Source organism: Lepus europaeus, chromosome 21, assembly GCF_033115175.1.
Source record: "Lepus europaeus isolate LE1 chromosome 21, mLepTim1.pri, whole genome shotgun sequence".
NCBI lineage: Eukaryota > Metazoa > Chordata > Mammalia > Lagomorpha > Leporidae > Lepus > Lepus europaeus.
The window spans coordinates 3,297,734-3,319,909 of NC_084847.1; the positions used below are offsets into that span (position 1 = coordinate 3,297,734).

Here is a 22,176-nt window from a genome sequence, read left to right on the forward strand (position 1 = left end):
GGGTGACAGCCTGCTCACTGACGCCAGGCCCAGCTTCCGCCAGAGGAGCCCTCAAACAAGGGCTCACAATTAGCGAACATCACCAAGCTGGGGAGGCTCCCCGCCGGGTTCCGACTCTGGCTGTGTGAACCCTGGTGAATTCCTCAGGGCCCCGAGCCTCGGTTTTACCACATACATGGGCCCCTAAAACGTTGCATGAAAAAGAGGCCAGTCAGAAAGAACGCGTGCCAAGCATCAGACGGTTCAGGTGGCACGAAGCATCTCGGAGAAAGCCAATGATGGCGCGGCGGCCAGCGCTCCCTGCAAGATCTCAGGGCTTCAGGGGCGCGCGGTCGCCGCAGCCACTCAGCTATGCAGCCGGAAGAGCAGGCAGACGCCAGAGACGGTGGTGAGGAACGGCAGCGGCGGGGTTACAACAAAGCTATCTACAAAAGCAGGCGGCAGCCCTCTGCCCCGGAGTGGGAAGTCAGCCCACAGAGGCTCGGAGATCTGGGGTTGGTGGAAAACGCTCAAAGCCGGGCGTGGGGGCGTCACTCTGCGATTTTCATCAAACTCTTCACCTCAAACGGGGGACGTCGACAGCACGGAAACGGTGCCTCAACAGAGCTGCGCTACCAAGCTCCTTACGAAGGTCAGCTGGGAGAACACAGGCAGGGTACCAAGCCCAGAGAGCTCCTGCCGCAAATCCTCACCACCGCCACTAACCACCGGCACCCCGCACTGAGCCGCACGCCCGGCCGGAGGACCAAGGTCCCACTCCATTCCCTCACCCTGAGGTCTCCCAACACATGGCCAGGACTACAGCTGGACGGGGAGGCCAAGCCAGCCACCGGTGCAGCCTCAGCCTGGGAGAGCAAACTGCTTGCTGGGAGCGGGCAGGCTGCCAGGCGGGATGCTGGGCGCCCCCAGAAGCAGCTGCAGCCAACAAAAGCTCCCTTTGTGAGGCCCATCTCCAGCCCACAGCCCAGCACACCCCTCCGCAGGGGTCCCTGAGCGGCCTGGCTGGCGGATGCCTGGTGTGCAGGGCTCCCACGAGGCTCCAGGAAAGGAGTGAAGAGCTACAAACGGCTGAGTCCTCAGGGTGAAGAGCCACACGGGGCTGAGTTCTCAGCAGTGAACAGGAGCCAGCAGCAGCCTGGGCTGGCCGCTGCATGTCCCCCTTGCCCAGCCTGACCACGTGGAGCATCCAGGTGCCCTCCGCTGTGCCCAGGCCAGAACGTGCAGTGTAAACGGGGGCACCTGGAAAGCCATGGAGCTGTGGTCCCCTGTGAGTATGAATTCCTGGCCTGGGAGAGGGACAGTGCTCTGGGCTTCCTGGGGCCAGCACCGCTCACCTGAATGGCAGCCCAGGTAGGCCACCTGTCTCTTGTCCCCTCCTTGGCCCTCCAGAGGCACGACGCCCAGCACACCTGTGGAACAAACACGGGGGCTCTCACTTTGGGGCTATTAGGGACCACCCAGCCACCTCCCTGCCCTAGACTCCCAGAGGAGACAAGTCCCAAAAGCTCAGCCCTGGAGCTTCTCAGAGCCTCCAGGCCCAGAGCTAGGTTCCCACCCCACACAGGAACTGTCACGCATTAAATATGTAGAAGACCCTGGGCAAAGAGGTTCCTTATCACATGTGAGGGCACAGGTGAGCCCCGAGCTCTGGTCAGGCAGGCCAGCTCGTCTCCGGAAGTCGGTCCCAGGGCTGGGCAGTCACAAGCAGTGGAGAGAGCCCTGCCGCACGCAGGCCCTCTTCTCTTCTTGTGTCCCACGGATGGGGAGGGGGCAGCATGTGGCACTCGCTGCGAACTCAGCCTCAGCCCCATGCCTGCCCTCCTGGCCACACTCCTGAGTCCACACTTGCCCTCATCAAAACCCAGCTGCCTACTGCACGCTGACCAGTGTGTAGCGGCCCAAGGCCTAGCGCCCACTCCTGAACCTGGCCTGAGCAACGCCTGAAAGCCCATATCTCTGTCCAGCCCCTACCTGGACGGTCGGAGTTGAAGGCGATCAGGCTGCTGCTGGACTTGATATGGTTCCCACTCGAGGGGGCAGTCCCTGCTTGGATGTTACTGATCCAGGCCTGAGCATAAAGAATCAGAAAGGTGAGGTAAAGGATAGGGCTTTGTTCACGACAAACCCTGTCCCCACAGTGCAGGTGGGTGGGTGGGTGCTTGGTGCATTGACTAAGACGCTGCTTGGGACACCTGCGTCACATGCTGGAATGCCCGGATTGGAGTCCCAGCTCTGCTTCCAATTCCAGCTTTCTGCCCATGTGCACCCTGGGAGGTGGCAGGTGATGACAAGTACTTGAGTCCCTGCCACCCACACGGAAGACCCACACTGAGTCCCCATCTCCTGGCTGTGGCCGAGGCCAGCCCCACTGCGGCTGTGGAGACAAGCTGGAGGGTGAACCAGTGGATGGAAGAACTCTGAATCTGACTGTCTCTGAGCCTTTCAAACAAATGCTGAATTTTAAAAAAGCAAAAATGTAAGGTGTTCTTGAAATGATAACCTAGGTAATGAAGGGTACAATTTTGCTCAAGTCAGTTCCCTAACAAGGGATTCTGGGCTGTCAGATAAGCTCAGGGCAAGTGAAGTCGGCAAGCTATCAGGCCCACACACGGAGAGACAGGGATTATTCTGTTGTCTTTGTTTTTAAGATTTACTTATTTATTTGAGTGGCAGAGGCACAGAGATAGTGGTTCACCCCCCAAATGGCCCCAATGTCCAGGACTGGGCCAGGCTGAAGCCAGGAGCCAGGAGCTTCATCCAGGTTTCCCACATGATGCATAGGTCCAAGCACCTGGGCCATCTTCTGCTGCTTTCCCAGGCACATTGGCAGGAAGCTACCTTAGAAGTGGAGCGGCCAGGACTCAAACAGGCGCCCATGTGGGATGCCAGCACTGCAGGTGGCGGTTTTACCTGCTAGCCACAGCGCCGGCCCCAAGGTTGTTTTTGATGAAGAGGGCAAAGAGCAGAGAAAGGAGAGGTGAGCACCTGGTCAGACTCAACAGGTATGTCCTCCAAGCAGCAGCAGAACAGACTGGGAAACATGGAGGCCAATCCTGGAGGCCCTGATGCCGGGGACGGCAGCAGGGAACACTCCTCATGACGCCAAGGTGGCGAGGTCCCAGTATTCCTTCTGTGCACGGAGGGGCACCGCTCACACTCCTGCCTGCCCCCCGGTAAGGGAGCACCCCACATCCCAGTCCACCCACGGCCACATCCGGAAACTGCGTCTACCACCGAGGGTTTCCATTCCAACGCTCACTGCTGTGGGCGGCACAGGAGGGCCTTGCTCTTTCTCATTGCACCGCACAAACACAGCGGCAGGAAACAGCTGCGGAAAGCAGAGGGGTCTCCGCTCTCCCACCTCCCTGCCAGGAACTGTTTGAAGTTCCTCCTGTGGGCCTTGCTAAACCGAGGCTCGGCCAGCGCGAGCCCCAGGGCCGCTCCAGGACTCTGCAGACCCCTCCACGTACTGCACTCAGACCAAGGGTCTGAACCCCAGCCTGAGCACCTCACCGCACTCAGAATAAAACCCAATTTCTCACCTGGCCCTGGGGCTCCGTGAGGCTGCTCTGGACTCACCTGTTGCCACACTTCCTTGGCCACCGCCCCCCATCCTCCACCAGGCTCTCTTCCACCTCTCACTCATCTGGCCACGGCTGACATGCCACCTCCTCCTGGCAGCCTACGGGCCCATCTACTGAAATTAACCCTCACGTCACCACTGTCCACCCGGGCCCCTCCTGTGCGCACTTCAAGGCACTGACTCAAACTGGCCACAAGTGCCCGCTGCTCCCAGGACAACGCTGTCGTGTTCACGGCTGTGGTCGCAGCCGCTGGGGACCTACCCAGGCTGCCCGGGCTTGCTTTGGCGCCGCTAACTGGGTCACTAGGGGTCAGTCCCCAGGCCCTCCTAACGACGCGGCGGGCTGGCATCAGCTCTGAGGCGCCGGCTGCCCTTCCGGACGGGGGTTGGGGAGGGGGGTCCGCGGTCTTCCCCATCCTCTCAGCTCTTGCTCCTCTGGGCTCCACCCAGCCACAGGCAGTAGCATCGCCCCAGCAGGGGAAGAGCTTGCGCGACAGAGAGGAAGCGCCGGCGGAAACCCGAGGGAGGGGCGCGCGTGGGGCCGATGGGGCTCCCCTCCCCGCCGACGCTCCGACGGGCAAGACCGGGAGAAGATGGGCACTCCTCCCGCATCTCGCTCCGGCCGGGGGCGACCTGGGGCGTCCTGGGGCGTCGGGGACGAAGAGCCGGGCGCCCCTGGTGCCCCGAGCCCCGACTCCACGGCAAGGCCGACCGGAAGCCAAGCAGGCAGCTGCCTCGCAGGCCTCAGGCCTCGGCCCCAGCGGGAGGGCTGAGCCGCCTCGGGGGTCCCGGGGTAAGCGGGCGGGACAGACGGCCCTCGGGGACCACCGAATGGCCGTAGCGCGCCACGGGACTGCCGCCTTTGCCATCCTGCCGGCGACGGGGCATCCCAGCACGCCGGGGCCCGGGCCTGAAGGGGGCGCCCCGGGGCAGGAGGGCTCGCAGGTCCCCGCAAACCCCGGGGTCCCCCTGCAGGGCCTGGGCTGGGGGAAGGGCGGCGGCCGGGTTCTGGGGTGAGAGCGTGGGGCCTGCGGGCTGGGCTCACCTCGCGGCGGGACAGGCGGGCCTCCACGTTCCGGAACTTGGACACCTTGAAACGGTTCATGGCGGCGGCGGCGACCGCAGAGGCACTGCTTCAGGGACCAGGGGCGTCGGCTCAGGTGCATGCCGAGCTGCCCAGCTCCCGCTGCTGCGGCCCCACCCTCGGCCGGCGCCGGCGGCCCCGCCTCGGCACGCCCCCCGGCCAATCGCAGCCGCGCCTGGCTCACCTGGCCACGCCCACGACTCGCTTCTTCCGCGCGCGCACGCCGCGGGCTCCGCCTCCCTGCCAATCGCCGCGCAGCCGCCCCTCAAGGCCCCGCCCCGATGCCGACAGGGCGGAGGGCGCGGATGGGAGGTCACGTGCGGCTCAGCTGTCCGCCCACTGCCCCGACGCTGCGTGCGTGGGGACCGAGTTTAGACGGTCGCGGTTCCCTGCGCAGGAGTCGACTCCCGGGTCAGGGGGCTGGGACTCTTACCCGTGCTAAGCTTTGCCCTCCCACACCAGAGTCTGGGCGCTGGGGCCTGGGTCGGGCCCGGAGACTGGGTGAGCCCGCGCAGCCGGCTTAGGCCGAGCGTGTCTGTCGGCAGGTGGTGGCCTCACTGTCCCCTTCTTAGGGCGTGTCTGGGCTGGCCCTGGGACATCTAGGCAGGTAACTCGAGAGGGCCAAGGGTAAGGACAGCAGTACCTTCTCCCTGCGGCCACTCCTCCACGGCCAAGCTGGCCACGTACTCCTCTTTGAAGATGGACTCTGTGAGTGGGGACTTTGACTCGAGGGACGTGAGGGACTGGTCGGGACAGCCAGCTGCTGGGAGAGTTCCCTTTCCCTGTCCGGTGCAGGGACAGCTGCGCGGGGGTGGGGGTGGGGGGATAAGTCGGCTCTGAGAGTTCGGCCTGGCCTTGAGCCCCAAGGCCCCCAAAGTGGAGGTTCCTTCTTCAGTTCTCGCAGGCAGATGGGGGAGGCGGGCGAGGACTAAAAGGCAACTCGCTCGAGTTTTAAGGGCAAGTTTGAGCTCCATAAACTAAGGACAGGGAGCAGCAGAGTTGGCTGAGGCCCAGAGCCTGCGGTCCAAGGGGCGGGGCATTGTGCTGCAGGCCACACTCACCAGGCCTGGGAGTCCAGCAGCTCTGGGAGGGCACTGCCAGTGCAGTCTTGGGAGTGGTGTTGTGTTACTGCGCGTGGTGCTCAGGACACTGTGGTGGGGCTGGCATCAGATGCAGCTGCAGCCTGCGGCGCCAGCATCCCAAATGAATGCCCTCCAGCCACAGCTGCACCGCTTCCCATCCAGCTCCCTGCTACTGTGCCTGGAAAAACAGTGGAAGACGGCAGGTGGTGCAGGTGGTGAATTAACTGGAACACAGAGCCACCTGCCTGTGGATATTGCTTTAATTTGTTTTAATTTACTTATTTGAAGGGCAGACTTACAGAGAGATCTTCTGTCCGCCAGCTCACTCCCCAGATGGTAGCAGCAGCTGAGGCTGGGCCAGGCCAAAGCCAGGAGCTTCATCCGGGTTTCCCACATGGTGCAGGGCACCAAGCAATTGGGTCATTTGCTGCTGCTTTCCCAGGCACATCAGCAGGGAGCTGGATCAGAAGTGGAGCAGCTGGCAGTCGAACGGGCACCCATACGGGATGCTTGCATCATAGGCGGCAGCTTAATCCACTGTGCCACGATGCTGGCCCTTGATACAGCTTTTTAAGTTGTAATTACTCATAGTTAGGATCATCCTCTAGTTGCTGTTTACGCAACAGTATGTGACAAAACTTCCATGATGCCTTGTGGCTGCCCAAATCACTCGTTTATTTACTTAGAAATCTACCATTAGAGTGAGAAAGCCATTAACTTCCAGAGGTTAACCAATGGATGGAAGTGGATGTGCCAAGGGCCAAATCTGGCCTACAGATACTGTTGCTGACTAAAGTTTGAGCTACCTGGAAATAAAATGCTGAATGTCCTCCTTAGCCTCTAGTGGGATGGGGTTAGGATGCAGGGCCTTTGGGCAGTTATTAGGTTTAGATACTGGGGGAGTGGGTGGAGCCCCCTTGGTGGAACCAGTGTCCTTACAGGAAAAGAACTGGAGCATAAAAACATAGCCAGGAAGAGGGCCCTCACCGCAAATCTGCCCATGCTGGCGCCTTGATCTTGCTCTTCCAACTTCCAGGACTAAGGGAAGGGATGTTTGTTGTTTGAGCCGTCCACTGTATCGCATCCTGCTATGGCAGCCTGAGCAGACTGAGGAATGTTTGGGTTGGTCTGCATACAGCTGGGGCGGCGAGCGGTGCAGCAGTTACGACATGGCTTGCAGTGCCCACGTCACATCAGGGTGCGTGGTTTGAGTTCTGGCTCGTCCTCCTGCTAATGCACACCCTAGGAAGTAGCACATGATGGCTCAGCTCCCTGCCACCCAGGTGGGAGCCCTGGATTGAGTATTGGCCTGCTTGTGGCCTAGCCTTGGCTGTTGCAGGCATTTCAGGAGTGAACCAGCAGATGGTAGGTCTCTGTGTCTTTCAAATAAAACAAAAACATATTTTATTTGGGAAATGTTATAGCAGTGTTGGTTTCATTCCTTAAAAAATGGAATGATTTGGGGCCGGCACTGTGGCTCACTTGGTTAATCCGCCTGCGATGCCAGCATCCCATATGGGCACTGGGTTCTAGTCCTGGTTGCTCCTCTTCCAGTCCAGCTCTCTGCTGTGGCCCAGGAGGGCAGTGGAGGATGGCTCAGGTGATTGGCCCCTGCACCCGCATGGGAGACCAGGAGGAAGCACCTGGCTCCTGGCTTCGGATCGGCACAGCATGCCGGCCGTAGCGGCCATTTGGGGAGGGAACCAACGGAAGGAAGACCTTTCTCTCTGTCTCTCTCTCTCTCACTAACACTATCTGTCAAAGGAAGGAAGGAGGGAGGGAGGGAGAGAGGGAGGAAAGATTTGGGGCTGGCAGTATGGCATAGTAGGTTAAGCCACCCCGTGAGGCACTGGCCTCCAAGCTTCTTCCCAGCTTTCTGTCTTTAAACTCTGAGTGCTGCAGACTCTACTGCTATCTATAAGGATACTAAAAGATATTTCTCTTCCCTAGACACCTGGCTGTCAAAGGGTGGGCCAAATCTAATCAAAATAATAGCGTGTGGTTGGCCTGGAGCCTGGCTTGATGACTGAGATTTCACAGGTTCTGTTATCAAGAATAATAACAAACAAGAGCTGGGGGTGGAGCGTACTGTAGTGAGGTCCCCATCCTGGAGAACTCAGAAACACTCCAGCCAGCTGAAGGAACATTAACAGAACGAGAAGGGGAAGGGGAGGCTTTGGGGCACAGTGGGTTAAGCTGCCACTTGGGGCACACACATCCCAAATCGGGGTCCTGGCTACTCAGCTTCCAATCCAGCTCCCTGCTAATGCCCTGGGAGATGGCAGATGATGCCTCCGGTGCCTAGGTCCCTGCCATGCACATGGGCGGCCCGGATGGGGTGCCAAGTTCTTGGCTTTGGCCCTGTCTGTTGCAGGCATGTGGGGGAGTGAACCAGCAGATGGAAGATGAATTTCTCTCTCTTCCTGCCTTTTCAGAATAAAATAAGCCGGCACCGTGGCTTAACAGGCTAATCCTCCACCTTGCGGCGCAGGCACACCGGGTTCTAGTCCCGGTCGGGGCGCCGGATTCTATCCCGGTTGCCCCTCTTCCAGGCCAGCTCTCTGCTATGGCCCGGGAGTGCAGTGGAGGATGGCCCAAGTCCTTGGGTCCTGCACCCGCATGGGAGACCAGGAGAAGCACCTGGCTCCTGGCTTTGGATCAGCACGATGCGCCAGCCACAGTGGCCATTGGAGGGTGAACCAACAGCAAAAAGGAAGACCTTTCTCTCTGTCTCTCTCTCTCACTATCCACTCTGCCTGTCAAAAAAAAAAAAAAAAAAATTTGTTTAAAAAGGACCAGAAACAAAGGCGGCAAAAAAACGTGCATGAAAGCATAAAGAGGTCTTATATTGTACCCTAATTTTATTTTTTTAAAAGAGAGACATTTTTTAAGGTTTATTTATTTGAAAGGCAGAGCTACAGAGAGGCAGAGGTGGGGGGAGAGTGAGGTGTCTGCCATCTGTTGGTTCACTCCGCAGATGGCCGCAACAACTGGAGCTGTGCTGATCCAAAGCCAGGAGCCAGGAGCTTCTTCCGGGTCTCCCACGTGGATGCAGGGGCCCAAGGACTTGGGCCATCTTCCACTGCTTTCCCAGGCCAAAGCAGAGAGCTGGATTGGAAGTGGAGCAGCCAGGACTGGAACCGGCACCTATTTGGGATGCCAGTACTGCAGGTGCTGGCCCCCTGTGTACCCTAATTTTAAACTGCTGTGTCGGCCGGCGCTGTGGCTCAACAGGCTAATCCTCCGCCTTGCGGCGCTGGCACACCGGGTTCTAGTCCCAGTTGGGGCGCCGGATTCTATCCCGGTTGCCCCTCTTCCAGGCCAGCTCTCTGCTGTGGCCCGGGAAGGCAGTGGAGGATGGCCCAAGTCCTTGGGCCCTGCACCCAGGAGAAGCACCTGGCTCCTGACTTTGGATCAGCGCGATGTGCAGGCCGCAGCGGCCATTGGAGGGTGAACCAATGGCAAAAAGGAAGACCTTTCTCTCTCTGTCTCTCTCTCTCTCACTATCCACTCTGCCTGTCAAACAAAACAAAACAAACCTGCTGTGTCAAAGAAGTTTCCCGCATGCCATCTCTTAATCTTCTGTGAACTCAGTGATTTCCATAAATCAGTTTGTTCAAGAGAGGGGATGGATGAAGCCAGCTTCAGTACCAATAACAGATTCCCTTGATAGCTCCTGAACTGATGGATTATTAAAAACACAATTTGAAAACATTTTTTAAAGAAGGAAATTGGCTTTATTTATTCACTTATGTATTTGAAAGGCTGAGTTACAGAGAGGCAGAGAGAGAGAGAGAGAGAGAGTCTTCCATCCACTGGTTCACTCCCCAATGGCTGCCATTGCTGGAGCTGGGCCCATCTGAAGGCAGGAGCCAGGCGCTTTTTTTCCAGTCTTCCACGTGGGCCCAGGGGCCCACGGACTTGGGCCATCAGCCACTGCTTTCCCAGGAATATCAACAGAGAGCTGGGTCAGAAATGAAGCAGCCCGGACTCAAACCAGAACCCATATGGGATGCTGGCCCAGCAGGCAGCAGCTTTACCCACTACACCACAGCTCCGACCCCTGAAAATGCATTTATCCGCCACGCCTGCCTTGTTTGCTTCAGGAACTGGTGCAGAAAGGATAACATGCAGTTATCTCAGGAATGAAAAACTGCAAAATCCAAGCAGGACACTCCGTCCCCCCTACCCCCCCGCATGACAGTGCACCTCGCACTGCGATCGCGCTGGCTCCAAGTGCAGACTCTCTGATGCGCTCCTGAGGCTCTGCAGTTCTAACCACATCATGTGACTTATTTCGACTTTTATTCATGGTATACAAAATATTCTACCAGTGAGAAACAAAAACTTAACTTGTAATAATTTAGAACCGAAGAGCATTTTTATAGAACAGACTATTCCCTGCACTGATGCTTCTTATGTTGGAGCGCGTCTGTAATCACTAGGGATCCACAGCTTCATTCTCAGTGTCCACCATCATGTGTTTCCTTTGAAAGAGATTCTTGCACTTTTCAGGTTTGCCAAACGTTGTTTGTCTCATTTGCACAGACTATGGGGCGGTGCACCAAAGCCACACCTGTGGTTTATGTAAAAGACTTTTAGGAAGTCCTTAGGCTGCTGAGCTGGCTTTTATGTCCTCTAGAGAGTGGTTCAAGCCTTTGTGCCCTCCCTGGAAGGACTCCTAACTCACACAGGGAGGCTGCAGCCGCCCAGCAGCCACGGACTTGTCCAGTCCCATTGTACTTCGAATGCTCAACTGTTCCCGTAAGAAATCATGGTGTCGGCCCTCTTGTCCCCCGTGGCCTTCTGTCTGGCACCCTGGAGGACAAAGGCTGCTCCCTAGCAGCTCTCAGATCTTGCCAGCTCTGGAGGTCAGGAACAGGCTCGGTGGAATCGCAGGGGGAGATGCTCGTGACCTCGTGTGCCACTTGCAGGGAACACTTGCTTCCCCTTAAGCTCAGGTTTTTAGGTTTCAGACCAGAGAACACAGAGTGGTGAGGTTTACTCAGCATGGGAGTGTGGACAAGTGTGACCTGTAGGCTGATCACAGTGTCTGGCCACAAGCCGGGGATGGACCTGTCCCTGTCCCATCACAGCTGAAGACCTTGCATCAGCTTGCACGTTGGGATGGTACTAAATTGAGATGGTGACAAATCCTGCCCTGTCTCCTTTCTTCTGTGACAAACAAATGAAACTGAGCATCAACAAGGCACCTGCTGGGTCACTTGGTTAATCTTCTGCCTGCAGCGCCAGCATCCCACATGGGTGCCGGATTCTAGTCCCAGTTGCTCATCTTCCAGTCCAGCTCTCTGCTATGGCCCAGGAAGGCAGTGGAGGATGGCCCAAGTGCTTGGGCCCTGCACCCGCATGGGAGACCAGGAGGAAGCACCTGGCTCCTGGCTTTGGATTGGCACAGCATGCCGGCTGTAGCGGCCATTTTGGGGGGTGAACCAATGGAAAAGGAAGACCTTTCTCTCTGTCTCTCACTGTTTAACTCTGTCAAAAAAAAAAAAAAAAAAAAAAAAAAGTGGTCAGTGCCGCGGCTCAATAGGCTAATCCTCTGCTTGCAGTGCCGGCACCCAGGGTTCTAGTCCTGGTCACTCCTCTTCCTGTCCAGCTCTCTGCTGTGGCCCGGGAGTGCAATGGAGGATGGCCCAGGTGCTTGGGCCCTGCACCCGCATGGGAGACCAGGAGAAGCACCTGGCTCCTGGCTTTGAATCAGCGCAGTGCGCCGGCTGCAGCATGCCGGCCGCAGTGGCCATTAGGGGGGTGAATCAATGGAAAAAGGAAGACCTTCCTCTCAGTCTCTCTCTCTCACTGTCCACTCTGCCTGTAAAAAAAAAAAAAAAAAAAAAAAAAAAAAGCACCCGCTAAGTGAACAAGGGCTATGTGACTGGGGGCCATCGATGGCAGTGACCCAGCCGGCACACCATGGTTTTATTGTTAGAAGGCCTGGGTTTTGGTCTTGGTTCACTCACCCACCGGCTGTGTGGCCCTCAGCAAGTCTTTTCATCTTTCAGAACACCGTTTTCTTCTTTTTTTTGCGGGGGCAGGGGGAGCCCATTTGTGAAAATGAAACTTGTCTCTGCCCTGCCCACCTCGCAGAGTTGTGGCCACATCTAAATAGAAAACAGAATTCTGGGGCTGGCGCTGTGGCGTAGCAGGTAAGGCTGCTGCCTGTGGCACCAGACCCCATAGGGGCACTGGTTCGAGTCCTTGCTATTCCAGTTCCAATCCAGCTTCCTACTAATGCACCTGAGTAAGCAGCAGAGGATGGCCCAAGTCCTTGGGCCCCTGCACCCACGTGGAGACCCAGAAGAAGCTCCTGGCTCCTGACTTTAGCCTGTCCAGCCCTGGCCACTGAGGCCATTTTGGGAGTGAACCAGCAGATGGAAGAATCTCTGTGACACTTTGTCTCTCTGTAAATCTGCCTTTCAAGTAAATAAATAAATCTCCTAAAAAACAAACCAACAAAAACCCCAAAGTTCTCTGTGAATTGGAAAAAGAGTCTTAGCACCACTGTGGCGTTCAGATCTTCCCATAGCCCCCACCCCTTCAGGAAGTCCCCAAGGGCTGTTTTCCTCCCGGTCAGTAGCCACCATCACCCACGCCATCCCTCTGGGGTTCTCTGCCTCCTGAGGGGAAAGAAGAGTTCCCCAGTCATCAGCATTCCTGCTGGCCCCTAAAAGGAGAACACAGTCCCCCAGCCCCCCGCCCCGACACACACAACGTGGAGGAAGCTCATCGTGGATCACAGCGGGGAGATGATGTCAGATAAAGGCAGACACCAAGCAACGAGGAAGTCACAGCGTTTGCACTTTTCCCAGGCGGCTCGGAGGCGGAATGGAAGCCGCTCTGGCTCTGGCTCTCAGCTTTTTCTCCTCAAAGTTGTACTTTGCCTCCTTTTCTCCTGGGTTCTGGGCTCTCTCTGGGTGAGTAACTCAGCTCCTCTTGGTTTTCTCAGTCTTACACAGAGCCTGGAGCACTGAGCATGTGCTGTGTGCCAGGCAGTGCAGGAAGCTCTGGATGGGTCACTTCACGTCTGACCAGCCTCCGAGGTGGTCGCTGCTGTGTCTGTTTCAGAGAAAAAACAGGAGAAGCAAGTTCCTCAAGGGCGCAGAGCTGGGATTCAACCCCAGGCAGTCTGGCTCCAGAACCCATACTTTTTTTTTTTTTTTTAAACTTATTTGAAAGTCAGAATTACACAGAGGAGAGAGATCTTTCATCTACTGGTTCACTCCCCAGAGCTGGGCAGATCAGAAGCCAGGAGCCTCCTCCAGGTCTCCCACATGGGTGCAGGGGTCCAAGCACTTAGGCCATCTTCTACTGCTTTCCCCAGCCGTTAGCAGGGAGCTAGATCGGAAGTGGAGCTGCAGGGACGCGAACCAGCGGCCATACAGGATGCTGGTGCTGCAGTCGGTGGAGCTTAATCTGCTTAGCCACAGCATGGGTCCCCAGCCCATACTGTAGCCTCCAAGCTGGATACATCTACATATTCGCTGACTGTACCAAGTGAACTCTTCCTGGCTCCCACTCAAAGACATCCTTGTCCAGCCCAGCCCTCTGCACTCCCTAGGCCAAACTGTCTCCAAGGATTCCTTGTGTTTTATAACAGCCTCAGGATGTTCTTTGCTGGACTGGTGGGTTTTAGCCTTGGGAATCACAGCTCATAGAGAATTTGATTAGTGAAAGGTATGGATATTTTCCCAGGTTAACATCCACAGACACAAAAATTCCACATGCAATGGGGGGGGGGGGGGCAGGACCACACATCACCATAAACGCACCAATATACCATCAGGGGTATGCTGGGGGTGGGGTTGTGAAAGGGCGAACCCCTAGGTTTACCTTTCCAGCCTCATCGGGAGGTACCTAAGTTTACGGTCCAACCTGACACTCACACCTCTGGACAACGGAAGTCCTTTGTGCTCGGGCTGCTCAACACCACCTGGCTCACTCCCCAATGTCCAAAGCGGACACTACCTTTCAGAAGACTTCCTGAGACAATGAGTCACCCCTGGATGCCTGTAATACTGTTTGTACCTGTGTGCCGAGCTGTCAGTCGCGAAGGAGCCCATCTCTCCTGGGTTTGCATCCCTACATGCAGGCATGCATCCTTCACCGGGTGTTTTAAATTCGTTTTTGGGTAGCGCGGCTCTCATCATGAGAGAGCAAGCTCCTTGCAGGTTCGGAGAAGACTAACATGCTAAGGAGAGAGCTGAGGGGCCGCACTGTGGCGCAGCGGGTAAAGCCACCGCCTGCAGTGCCGGCATCCCAGGCTGCTCCACTTCCGATCTCTGCTATGGACTGAGAAAGTAGGAGAGGATGGCCCAAGTCCTTGGGCCCCTGCACCCACGTGGGAGACCAGGAAGAAGCTCTTGGCTTCGGATCAGCGCAGCTCTGGCCCTTGCGGCCAACTGGGGTGTGAACCAGCGGATGTAAGCTCTCTCTCTCTCTCTGCCTCCCCTTCTATCTAACTCTTTCAAATAAATAAATCTTAAATAAAAGAGCTAAGCGATCACAGTGCTGCTAGGCGGGAGTCAGAAACTGAGACTGCGGCCACGCTTTAGGGGCAGGAGCACAGGCACAACCGGAACCCACGGGGCACCACTCACGCAATGGGACGCAAGACTTAGGGGTCAAGTGGAAGCAAGGCACGCACTGCATGCTGGGATCCGCGCGGAGGGTGGCCGCGTTGCCTGCCGGGATTTGTAGTCCCGCCCTAGGTTGCGCTACACACAACCATGTCCTTACACAGGTGGGTGCAGCCTTTGGTCGTCCACCACAGAACGATGGGCCTTCCCCACCGCGAGTGTAAGAAATAGCACATCTCAGAGAAAGACCCGCAGCGGCAGCGGCGGCGGCAGCGGCGGCGGCAGAAAGGAACGCTTCGTACGGCCGCGTGTGCGTAACCCCGGCGTCCCCTCGTGGGCGCGCAGAGGGTCCCGCCTCCGGAAGCGCCTGCGCACGCGCGCGCCGTTCGCGCAAGGCCTCCTTAAGCCGGGTGGCGCATGCGCAGTGTCCCCGGGCCAAGATGGCGGCGCGGTGTACCACACGCTGGTTGCTGGTGGCTGTGGGGTCCCGCCGGCTGCCAGCTGTAGCGGGAACAGGGGCTCGGCCGCCCAGGGAGGGCGTATTGGAGGCGTCGCTGGGCCGCAAGCTGAGCGTCGTTGCCTTCGCGCCTTCCCTGGGCGCTCGCAGTCCCCGGGCGCAGCTGACATTGAGACCCGGTGTCAGCCTCACAGGTGAGGGCGGGATCCGGAGCCGGATGGGCGGCTTCGGGGGCCCAGCAAGGGGTGACTTGCCTCGTTCCGGCCGCGGAGGTAGCGGAGTGGCCGGTGTCTCCCGACCCCTGAATTGCAGGCGGCAGAGGCCCAGCAGCCTGCTCGGAAGCCGTCGCGGGAGAAGGGCAGCGGGGGGCTCCCGCGGCGGCGGGTCCGCGCCCCGTGGGTCGTGACCCCACGCCTGCGTCAGCATTTCTGGAGGTCGCTGTCCCCTCTCCCGCGCTCCCACCCGGTAGCCCGTAGCGGGAGGGAGGAGCTCACGGCGGTGCGGTGCGGTGCGGTGCGTGCTAGGCGCTCGGCGGCAGCCCTGCGGGGAGCGGGTCCTCATCCCCCTCTAGAGAAATGAGAAACTGAGGCGGGGGCGTGAGCCCGGGCGAGAAGCGTGGTTCGAGCGCAGAGCCGCCCTCGCACCGCGCGCTGCAGATTGAAGTCCTGAAGTCGGTGGTGGTAGCTAGCTAGTCTAACGTGTAAAGACCGGGGACCAGTGGTTTACCTCCTCACGCACATTTCCATAGGGTGGGCACCATGGTTCCGTTTTGTAAGGAAACTGCGCTTTTGCTGTTAACGTGCAGTAGAGTCACACACACACACACACACACAGGAGACCCTTGATTTAAAACCTGCATCTTTTTTTTTTTTTTTTTGACAGGCAGAGTGGACAGTGAGAGAGAGAGAGAGAGACAGAGAGAAAGGTCTTCCTTGAAACCTGCATCCTTAATTACAGGAGGTGACACAGAGTTAGTGTGCATTGGGCTTTGAGATGTTTAGCCGTCATTTTTTCTTCGGTTGTGTGCTGGATGGGTTCATTGTAGTGAGGAGGGATCTTGCATGTGGCCCCGAGAATTTGTGCACATGATGGTTAGCTCTGCAAGTTGGCAGAAAAGGTTAACGGAAGGGTCCTGACAGAGAACTAAGGTACTTTCTTCTCGTGGCTCGATTTTGCAATGCTTACATAATAGGCAGTCATTAAAGTATTAGTAATTGTGATTACTTGGTGTAGTGGAAAGAAACGCACCTGGGCATCCAGGCCCACAAACTGGCCGCCTCCAGTCTGCGACCTGAGCGTGTGGTGTGTTTCCTGTGAGGCCGTCTGTCCTCCTCTGTGAAGTTCATTCGTTGACAGGCATATGCTGAGGCCTGTCCCGGGCTAGTGGAGCCGTTCTAGGCCCCTGGGACACGGCAGAGGATGGAGATTGGATGTGGGTTTGGCCAAGTAAGCACACTTTATAACTCTGCTCCTGTTCAGGGCGATTTGGAGAGACGTCCTGCAGAAGTGGCCAGTTTTCAGGCTTGCTAATATATTTTTAATGTCAAGGTTATTTGAAATAGAATTTGGCTGCATCTTTTTGTTCTTAGCTAAATGTATTCATCATTAAGCTAAATTTATTCATATTGCACCTGCAAGTTTAGGGAGGCAGCATGAGCAGTCAGATGGGCTCTCATCTGCTGGTGTACTCTGCAGAGACCTGCAGTGGCTGGGGGGAGGGTGGGGGGGAAAGGTGTGGGGAGCAGAGCCAGGAACTCAGTCCAGGTTTCCCACATGGGTGTCTGGGGCCCAACTACTTGAGCCAGCACCACTGTCTGCGGGGTTTGTATTAGCAGGAAATTGGAATCGGGAGCAGAGTGGGGATTGAACCCAGCTGCTCTGATATGGGATGTGTTGTTACAGCGCTAGGTCAAGTGCCTGCCTAGGGTGCATCTTTGAGTTGTGTCTGTGTGTGAGAAAGCGAGACAGACTGTAAGTACTAAGCCTTGTGTCGGCTGTTACCAGGGAACTGCAGTCAGCTCTCTTTTCCCCAAGTGGGCCCTGAGTCCCTGATGGGCGAGGTTGTGTCAGATGATGTGAGAGGTGGTGTTCTCCCAGGTGCACTGCTGTTGAATCTGCAGCCATCAAGGCAGTTCCCAAACACTGATCTGTGATTTCATCTCAAATCCAGTGGTACAGCTACGTGGCATAAAACCGACTTTTCTCCCAGCAGGAAGAACTTGTTTTTTTTCCCCTGGGTTGGCCATTCTTGGAATCACCTACAGGCTAATCTTGTTCTGGGTTGTTCTAAAAAGGGAGGATATTCTGTGCTCATACCTTGGAGGAAAAAACTGTCAAGTGGACTCTTTTTGTTTTTGTTGTTTTAAGATTTATTTCATTTATTTGAAAGACAGGGTTAGAGAGGGAGCGATAAGGAGGTCTTCCATCCACTGGTTAACTCCCCAGATGGCTTCAGTGGCCAAGGCTGGGCCAGACCAGAACCAGGAGCTTCTTCTGGGTCTCCTACGTGGGTACACCTCCACCACCGCTTTCCCAGGAGCCTGGATCAGAAGTGGAAGTCAGGACATGAACTGATGCCCTTATGGGATGCTCATATTGCAGGTGGCAGCTTAACCTGTTACACCCCAATGATGGCCCCTAAATAAACTCTGACTGCTAATCATCGTGCCCTTTGGATAGTGTCAAAAATCAGCCAGCTTATATTAAATGTAATCTGTCTTTATGCAATGTATTTTTGCATATTACGCTCTTCAATTCTAATTCAGATCCAAGTTCTCTGCTCACAATGTTGAAGACATAGCTGCCAGGACCCGTGCCATAATCACCCTCAGCCTTATGGCACTGAAGGAGCAGGGAGGGAGAGTCTGGACCAGGCTAGGGTAACCCATCATTCCTGAGAAAAGAAGGTATTGATGGGGCGGGCACTGTGGTATAGCGGGTAAAGCCAATGCCTGCAGTGCCAGCATCCCACATGGGCACCAGTTCGAGTCCTGGCTGCTCCACTTCTGATCCGGCTCTCTGCTATGGCCTGGGAAAGTGGAAGATGGGCCAAGTGCTTGGGCTTCTGCATCTGCGAGGGAGACCTGGAAGAGGCTCCTGGCTCCTGGCTTCGGATTGGCCCACTTCCGGCCATTTTGACCATTTGGGGAGTGAACCAGTGGATGGTTTCTTTGCCTCTGCCTCTCTGTAACTCTGCCTTTCAAATAAATAAAAGTCTTTACATATACATATGTGTGTGTGTGTATGTGTATATATATATATATATATACCGCAGGATCACTAAGGAACCAGTTCTAGTGTCCTCATTCTGAGAAGCAGCAGTCTCCTGACTCCTGTTGCTTCCGTGCCTGCTTTTCCTGTTCCAGGAGTATTGGCTATGGCCCAAGCATTTGTTTCTGACCCGTTCTGTCTGTGTTGCCCCTTCCTGGATGTGGTCAACACCTCTTGTTCTCTTTTCTGCTTCCATGTAAGTAGTCTGCCAATCTTCTTTCCTAGGGATCTTCGTCACTTCCCACTAGCACGTGTGGTGGCTCCCTGTTGGCCTCAGGATAAAACCCAGCCACCTCAGCGCAGCTCTAGGGCCCTTCTGCTTCTCTGTTCATCCCAGGCCTCATACTTAGCTTCTGGTTAGTCCGTTGTGGTGCCTGTAGCTCCTCAGTGCACAAGTGCCCCACCACCAACTTTCATTCGAACCTCTTCAAGGAAGTGATCACAGAATTCAGTAGCCAATCAGGGCACTTTTGAGGGTGAAAGGGGATGCTGTCACAGACTACCACAGGACCACAGGCATAAATTGCATAGATTCAAGCCCCAGCCGCCCTTTCCTGAACTGCTTAGGTTGGGTGGTCGTTGGTTCTCAGCGAGGAGCAGTTTTATCCCCAGGGGACATTTGACAGTATCTGGAGACATGAGTTTTGGGTGTCAGCTCGTTAGTAGCATCTCGAGGGTGGAGGCCTGTAGAGTACCTCGTTGTGTCTGAAAGTTGGCGTTTTCAGCAAGTGCAGTGGTGACTGCTGGCCTTGGGGTGCACTCTGAGGACCACCCACAAGCAGATCCCCACGATTGCATGATGGAGGACAAAGAATGTAGGTGTGGGGGAGCCCTGAGACAGAAGCACACACATATGCTCAGGATTGTGAGGCGGGGGAGCCGTATCCTCCCTCAGATGATGCCCCCGTCTGGGGTTGCTCTTTGGGGTACCCTGAGACGACAGCAGCCTGTAGCCCGGCAGCATCAGCCACACCCAATGTGTGGACATCACGTTCAGTGAGCTCCGTGGCCTTCCCCATTGTCATGATGCAGAGGGGCTGGAGGGGAAGAGACCCTGAGGCTCTGGCCTCCTCGGTCCTTCGCAGGTGCATCCAGGCTGGCTGACTGCTCGGTTTCGTGGAGCACGTGCCTAGTGATTTTCTTCCTTTTTTCTTTTTCAGGAGCAAAAAGTTACCCTTTTATTTGTACTGCCTCCTTCCACACGAGTGCCCCTTTGGCCAAAGAAGATTACTACCAGATTTTAGGAGTGCCTCGAAATGCCAGCCAGAAAGATATCAAGAAAGCCTACTACCAGGTTTGTATGCAAGTCAGATTTTAGCAGAAGACTGTAGGGGGATTGCTGTTGCGGTGGGTGTTGGGGGTGCACAGCGGATTAAGCTGCTACCTGGGACACCTGCGTCCCATTTGGGAGTGCCTTGGTTCTAGTTCTCACTCTGCCTCTACCCAGTCTATGTGCACCCTGGGAGGCAGCAGGTGATGCCTCATGTCCTCGGCTCCCTGCACCCACCTGGAAGACCCAGGTGGAGTTCCTGGCTCCTGGCTTCAGCCTGGCTCAGCCTTGACTATTGTATGTGTGTGGGAAATGATCCAGTGGGTAGAAGATGTCTCTTCCCGCTGGTGCCATGGCTCAACAGGCTAATCCTCCGCCTTGCAGCGCCGGCACACCGGGTTCTAGTCCTGTCGGGGCACCGATCCTGTCCCAGTTGCCCCTCTTCCAGGCCAGCTCTCTGCTGTGGCCAGGGAGTGCAGTGGAGGATGGCCCAAGTCCTTGGGTCCTGCACCCGCATGGGAGACCAGGATAAGCACCTGGCTCCTGCCATCGGAGCAGCGCGGTGCGCCTGCCGCAGTGCGCTACCGCGGCGGCCATTGGAGGGTGAACCAACAGCAAAGGAAGACCTTTCTCTCTGTCTCTCTCTCTCACTGTCCACTCTGCCTGTCAAAAAAAAAAAAGATGTCTCTTCCTTGCCTGTCAATAAAAATAAATAAATAAACTTAAAGTATGGGAATCCTCATGGATAAAACAAGAAAGAATGCTGTTGGTTTGGTCTGATCCTGGTCAGTGTACAGTCCATGTGGATACTTCGTTGGCTGCTGATAGAGGGCAGTGATGCAATAAAGGGGGACCTTCCTGTGTGTTCCTGAGGATGCAGTGCTGTAGTCTCTCCGGAGAGACTCACCGGAGATATTCCAGTGTTGCCTTGGTAATTAAATTATTTTATAATGTGCTGGCATTGTGGTGCAGCGAGGTAAGCCACCGCCTGTGATGCCAGCATGCCACATGAACTCTGGTTCACACTACTAATGTGTCTGGGAAGGCAGCGGAAGATGGCCCAAGTGCTTGGGTTCCTGCCACCCACGTGGGAGACCTGGATGGTGAAACTCCTTGTTTCTGACTTTGGCCTGGCATAGCCCTGACCATCGCAGCCATTTGGGGACTGAGCCAGCAGATGGAGGATCCCTTTGTCTCTTTGTTATACTGCCTTTAAATTAAAAAAAAAAAAGTTTTTTTTAAAAATTAGTATGTACCTTCTGAATGAATAGATATGCTGGTCTAAGTTTTAGGTAGTTACTCTTTGAATTTAGAAAAAGTTTATGGGTTTAGAATTACTTTTCCTTTTTTTTAAAGATTTTTTTTTTTTTTTATTTGAAAGAGTTACAGAGAGAGGTAGAGCCAGAGAAAGAGAGGTCTTCCCTTCACTGGTTCACTCCCCAAATGGCCACAAAGGCCAAAGCTGAGCAGATCAAAAGCCAGGAGCCAGGAGCTGCTTCTTCCAGGTCTGCCACGTGGGTGCAGGGGCCCAAGGACTTGGCTCATCCTCTGCTACTTTCCCAGGAGTGTTAGCGGGGAGCTGGAGCAGAAGTAGAACAGCTGATACTAAACCAGTGCCCGTATGGGTTGCCTGCGCTGCAGGTGAGGGCTTTAACCTGCTGCGCCACAGTGTTAGCCTCTATTTCCTTTCTTTGAAAATAGGAGATTCGTCTTGTCTTATCTCAGACTGTATTGCAGCTTATAAAAGTGAAATAATGTAAAGTAAAGGAAAAAAACAAAGAGTAAAAACAAACAAGAAAGAGATACCTGAGATGTCTGGACTAATGGTCCCCAGACTCTTGGCTTGCTCTGACCAATAAAAATAGAGGGTCCCAGTATAGGGTTGACAGCCTTTTTGAGAGTACATTCGCTGGTTTTTACTGTAGTTGTCCTTTGAATCTTTGGAAAGTTGGTCCACAGACAGTGAAATCTGGGTGCTCAAGTCCCTGATGTCAGATGACATATAAGTATAAATATAAGTATTTGCTTATAACTTGTGGAGTACCTAACTATCAGGGTACTTCAAAAAACTGAGAGGGGCCGGCTTTGTGGTACAGTGGATTAAGCCGCTGCTGGATTCCCAGTTGAGTACCAGCTTGAGTTCTGGCTACTCCACTTCCAATCCAGCTTCCTGCTAATGTGCCTGGGAAAGCGTTGGAGGATGGCCCAAGTAGTTAGGTCCCTGCCACCTACATAAGAGACTTGGATGGAGTTTCAGGCTTGTGGCTTCAGCCTGGTCCAGACCTGGCTGTTGTGGTCATTTGGGGAGTGAACCAGCAGATAAAACGTCTCTCTAACTCAGCCTTTCAAATAAGTAAGTAAATCTTAAAAAAGAAAAAGTTTACTGAGAAACAGAATTATTATGTTTATTTTAGTACAAAGAAATTTGAGGGGGGCTGGTGCTGTGGGGTAGCGGGTAAAGCTGTCCCACACAGTGCCGGCATCCCATGTGGGCACTGGTTCGAGTCCCGGCTGCTCCACTTCCAATCTAGCTCTCTGCTATGGCCTGGGAAAGCAGTAAAAGATGGCCCAGGACCTTGGGCCCCTGCATGGGAGACCCAGAACAAGCTCCTGGCTTCAGATTGATGCAGCACCAGCCGTTGTGGCCAATTGGAGAGTGAACCAGTAAGACCTCTCTCTTTCTCTCTGCCTCTCCATCTCTCTCTGTGTAACTCTGACTTTCAAAGAAATAAATCAATCTTTAAAAGAAAGAAAAGAAAAAAAGGCCGGCGCCGCGGCTCACTAGGCTAATCCTCTGCCTTGCGGCGCTGGCACACCGGGTTCTAGTCCCGGTTGG

General features: G+C 55.4%; 2 protein-coding genes across 5 annotated transcripts in view; one reads left to right on the forward strand and one right to left on the reverse strand.

Moving 5' to 3' along the window:
- Positions 1 to 4,756, reverse strand: part of CORO7 (coronin 7) — a 59,558-nt gene extending 54,802 nt beyond the window's left edge. For all 3 annotated transcript variants that reach the window (XM_062179798.1, XM_062179796.1, XM_062179797.1), the window contains exons 1-3: positions 4,629 to 4,756; positions 1,972 to 2,068; positions 1,335 to 1,409 (exon numbers count right to left, since the gene is read on the reverse strand). In XM_062179798.1, the coding sequence (XP_062035782.1) occupies positions 1,335 to 1,409; positions 1,972 to 2,068; positions 4,629 to 4,688 (232 nt within the window). In that variant the 5' untranslated portion in view covers positions 4,689 to 4,756. The remainder of the gene's footprint in view (positions 1 to 1,334; positions 1,410 to 1,971; positions 2,069 to 4,628) is intronic.
- A 9,993-nt stretch (positions 4,757 to 14,749) lies between these two features.
- Positions 14,750 to 22,176, forward strand: part of DNAJA3 (DnaJ heat shock protein family (Hsp40) member A3) — a 36,162-nt gene continuing 28,735 nt past the window's right edge. For both annotated transcript variants that reach the window (XM_062179850.1, XM_062179851.1), the window contains exons 1-2: positions 14,750 to 14,994; positions 19,231 to 19,364. In XM_062179850.1, coding sequence (XP_062035834.1) covers positions 14,784 to 14,994; positions 19,231 to 19,364 — 345 coding nt within the window. In that variant the 5' untranslated portion in view covers positions 14,750 to 14,783. The remainder of the gene's footprint in view (positions 14,995 to 19,230; positions 19,365 to 22,176) is intronic.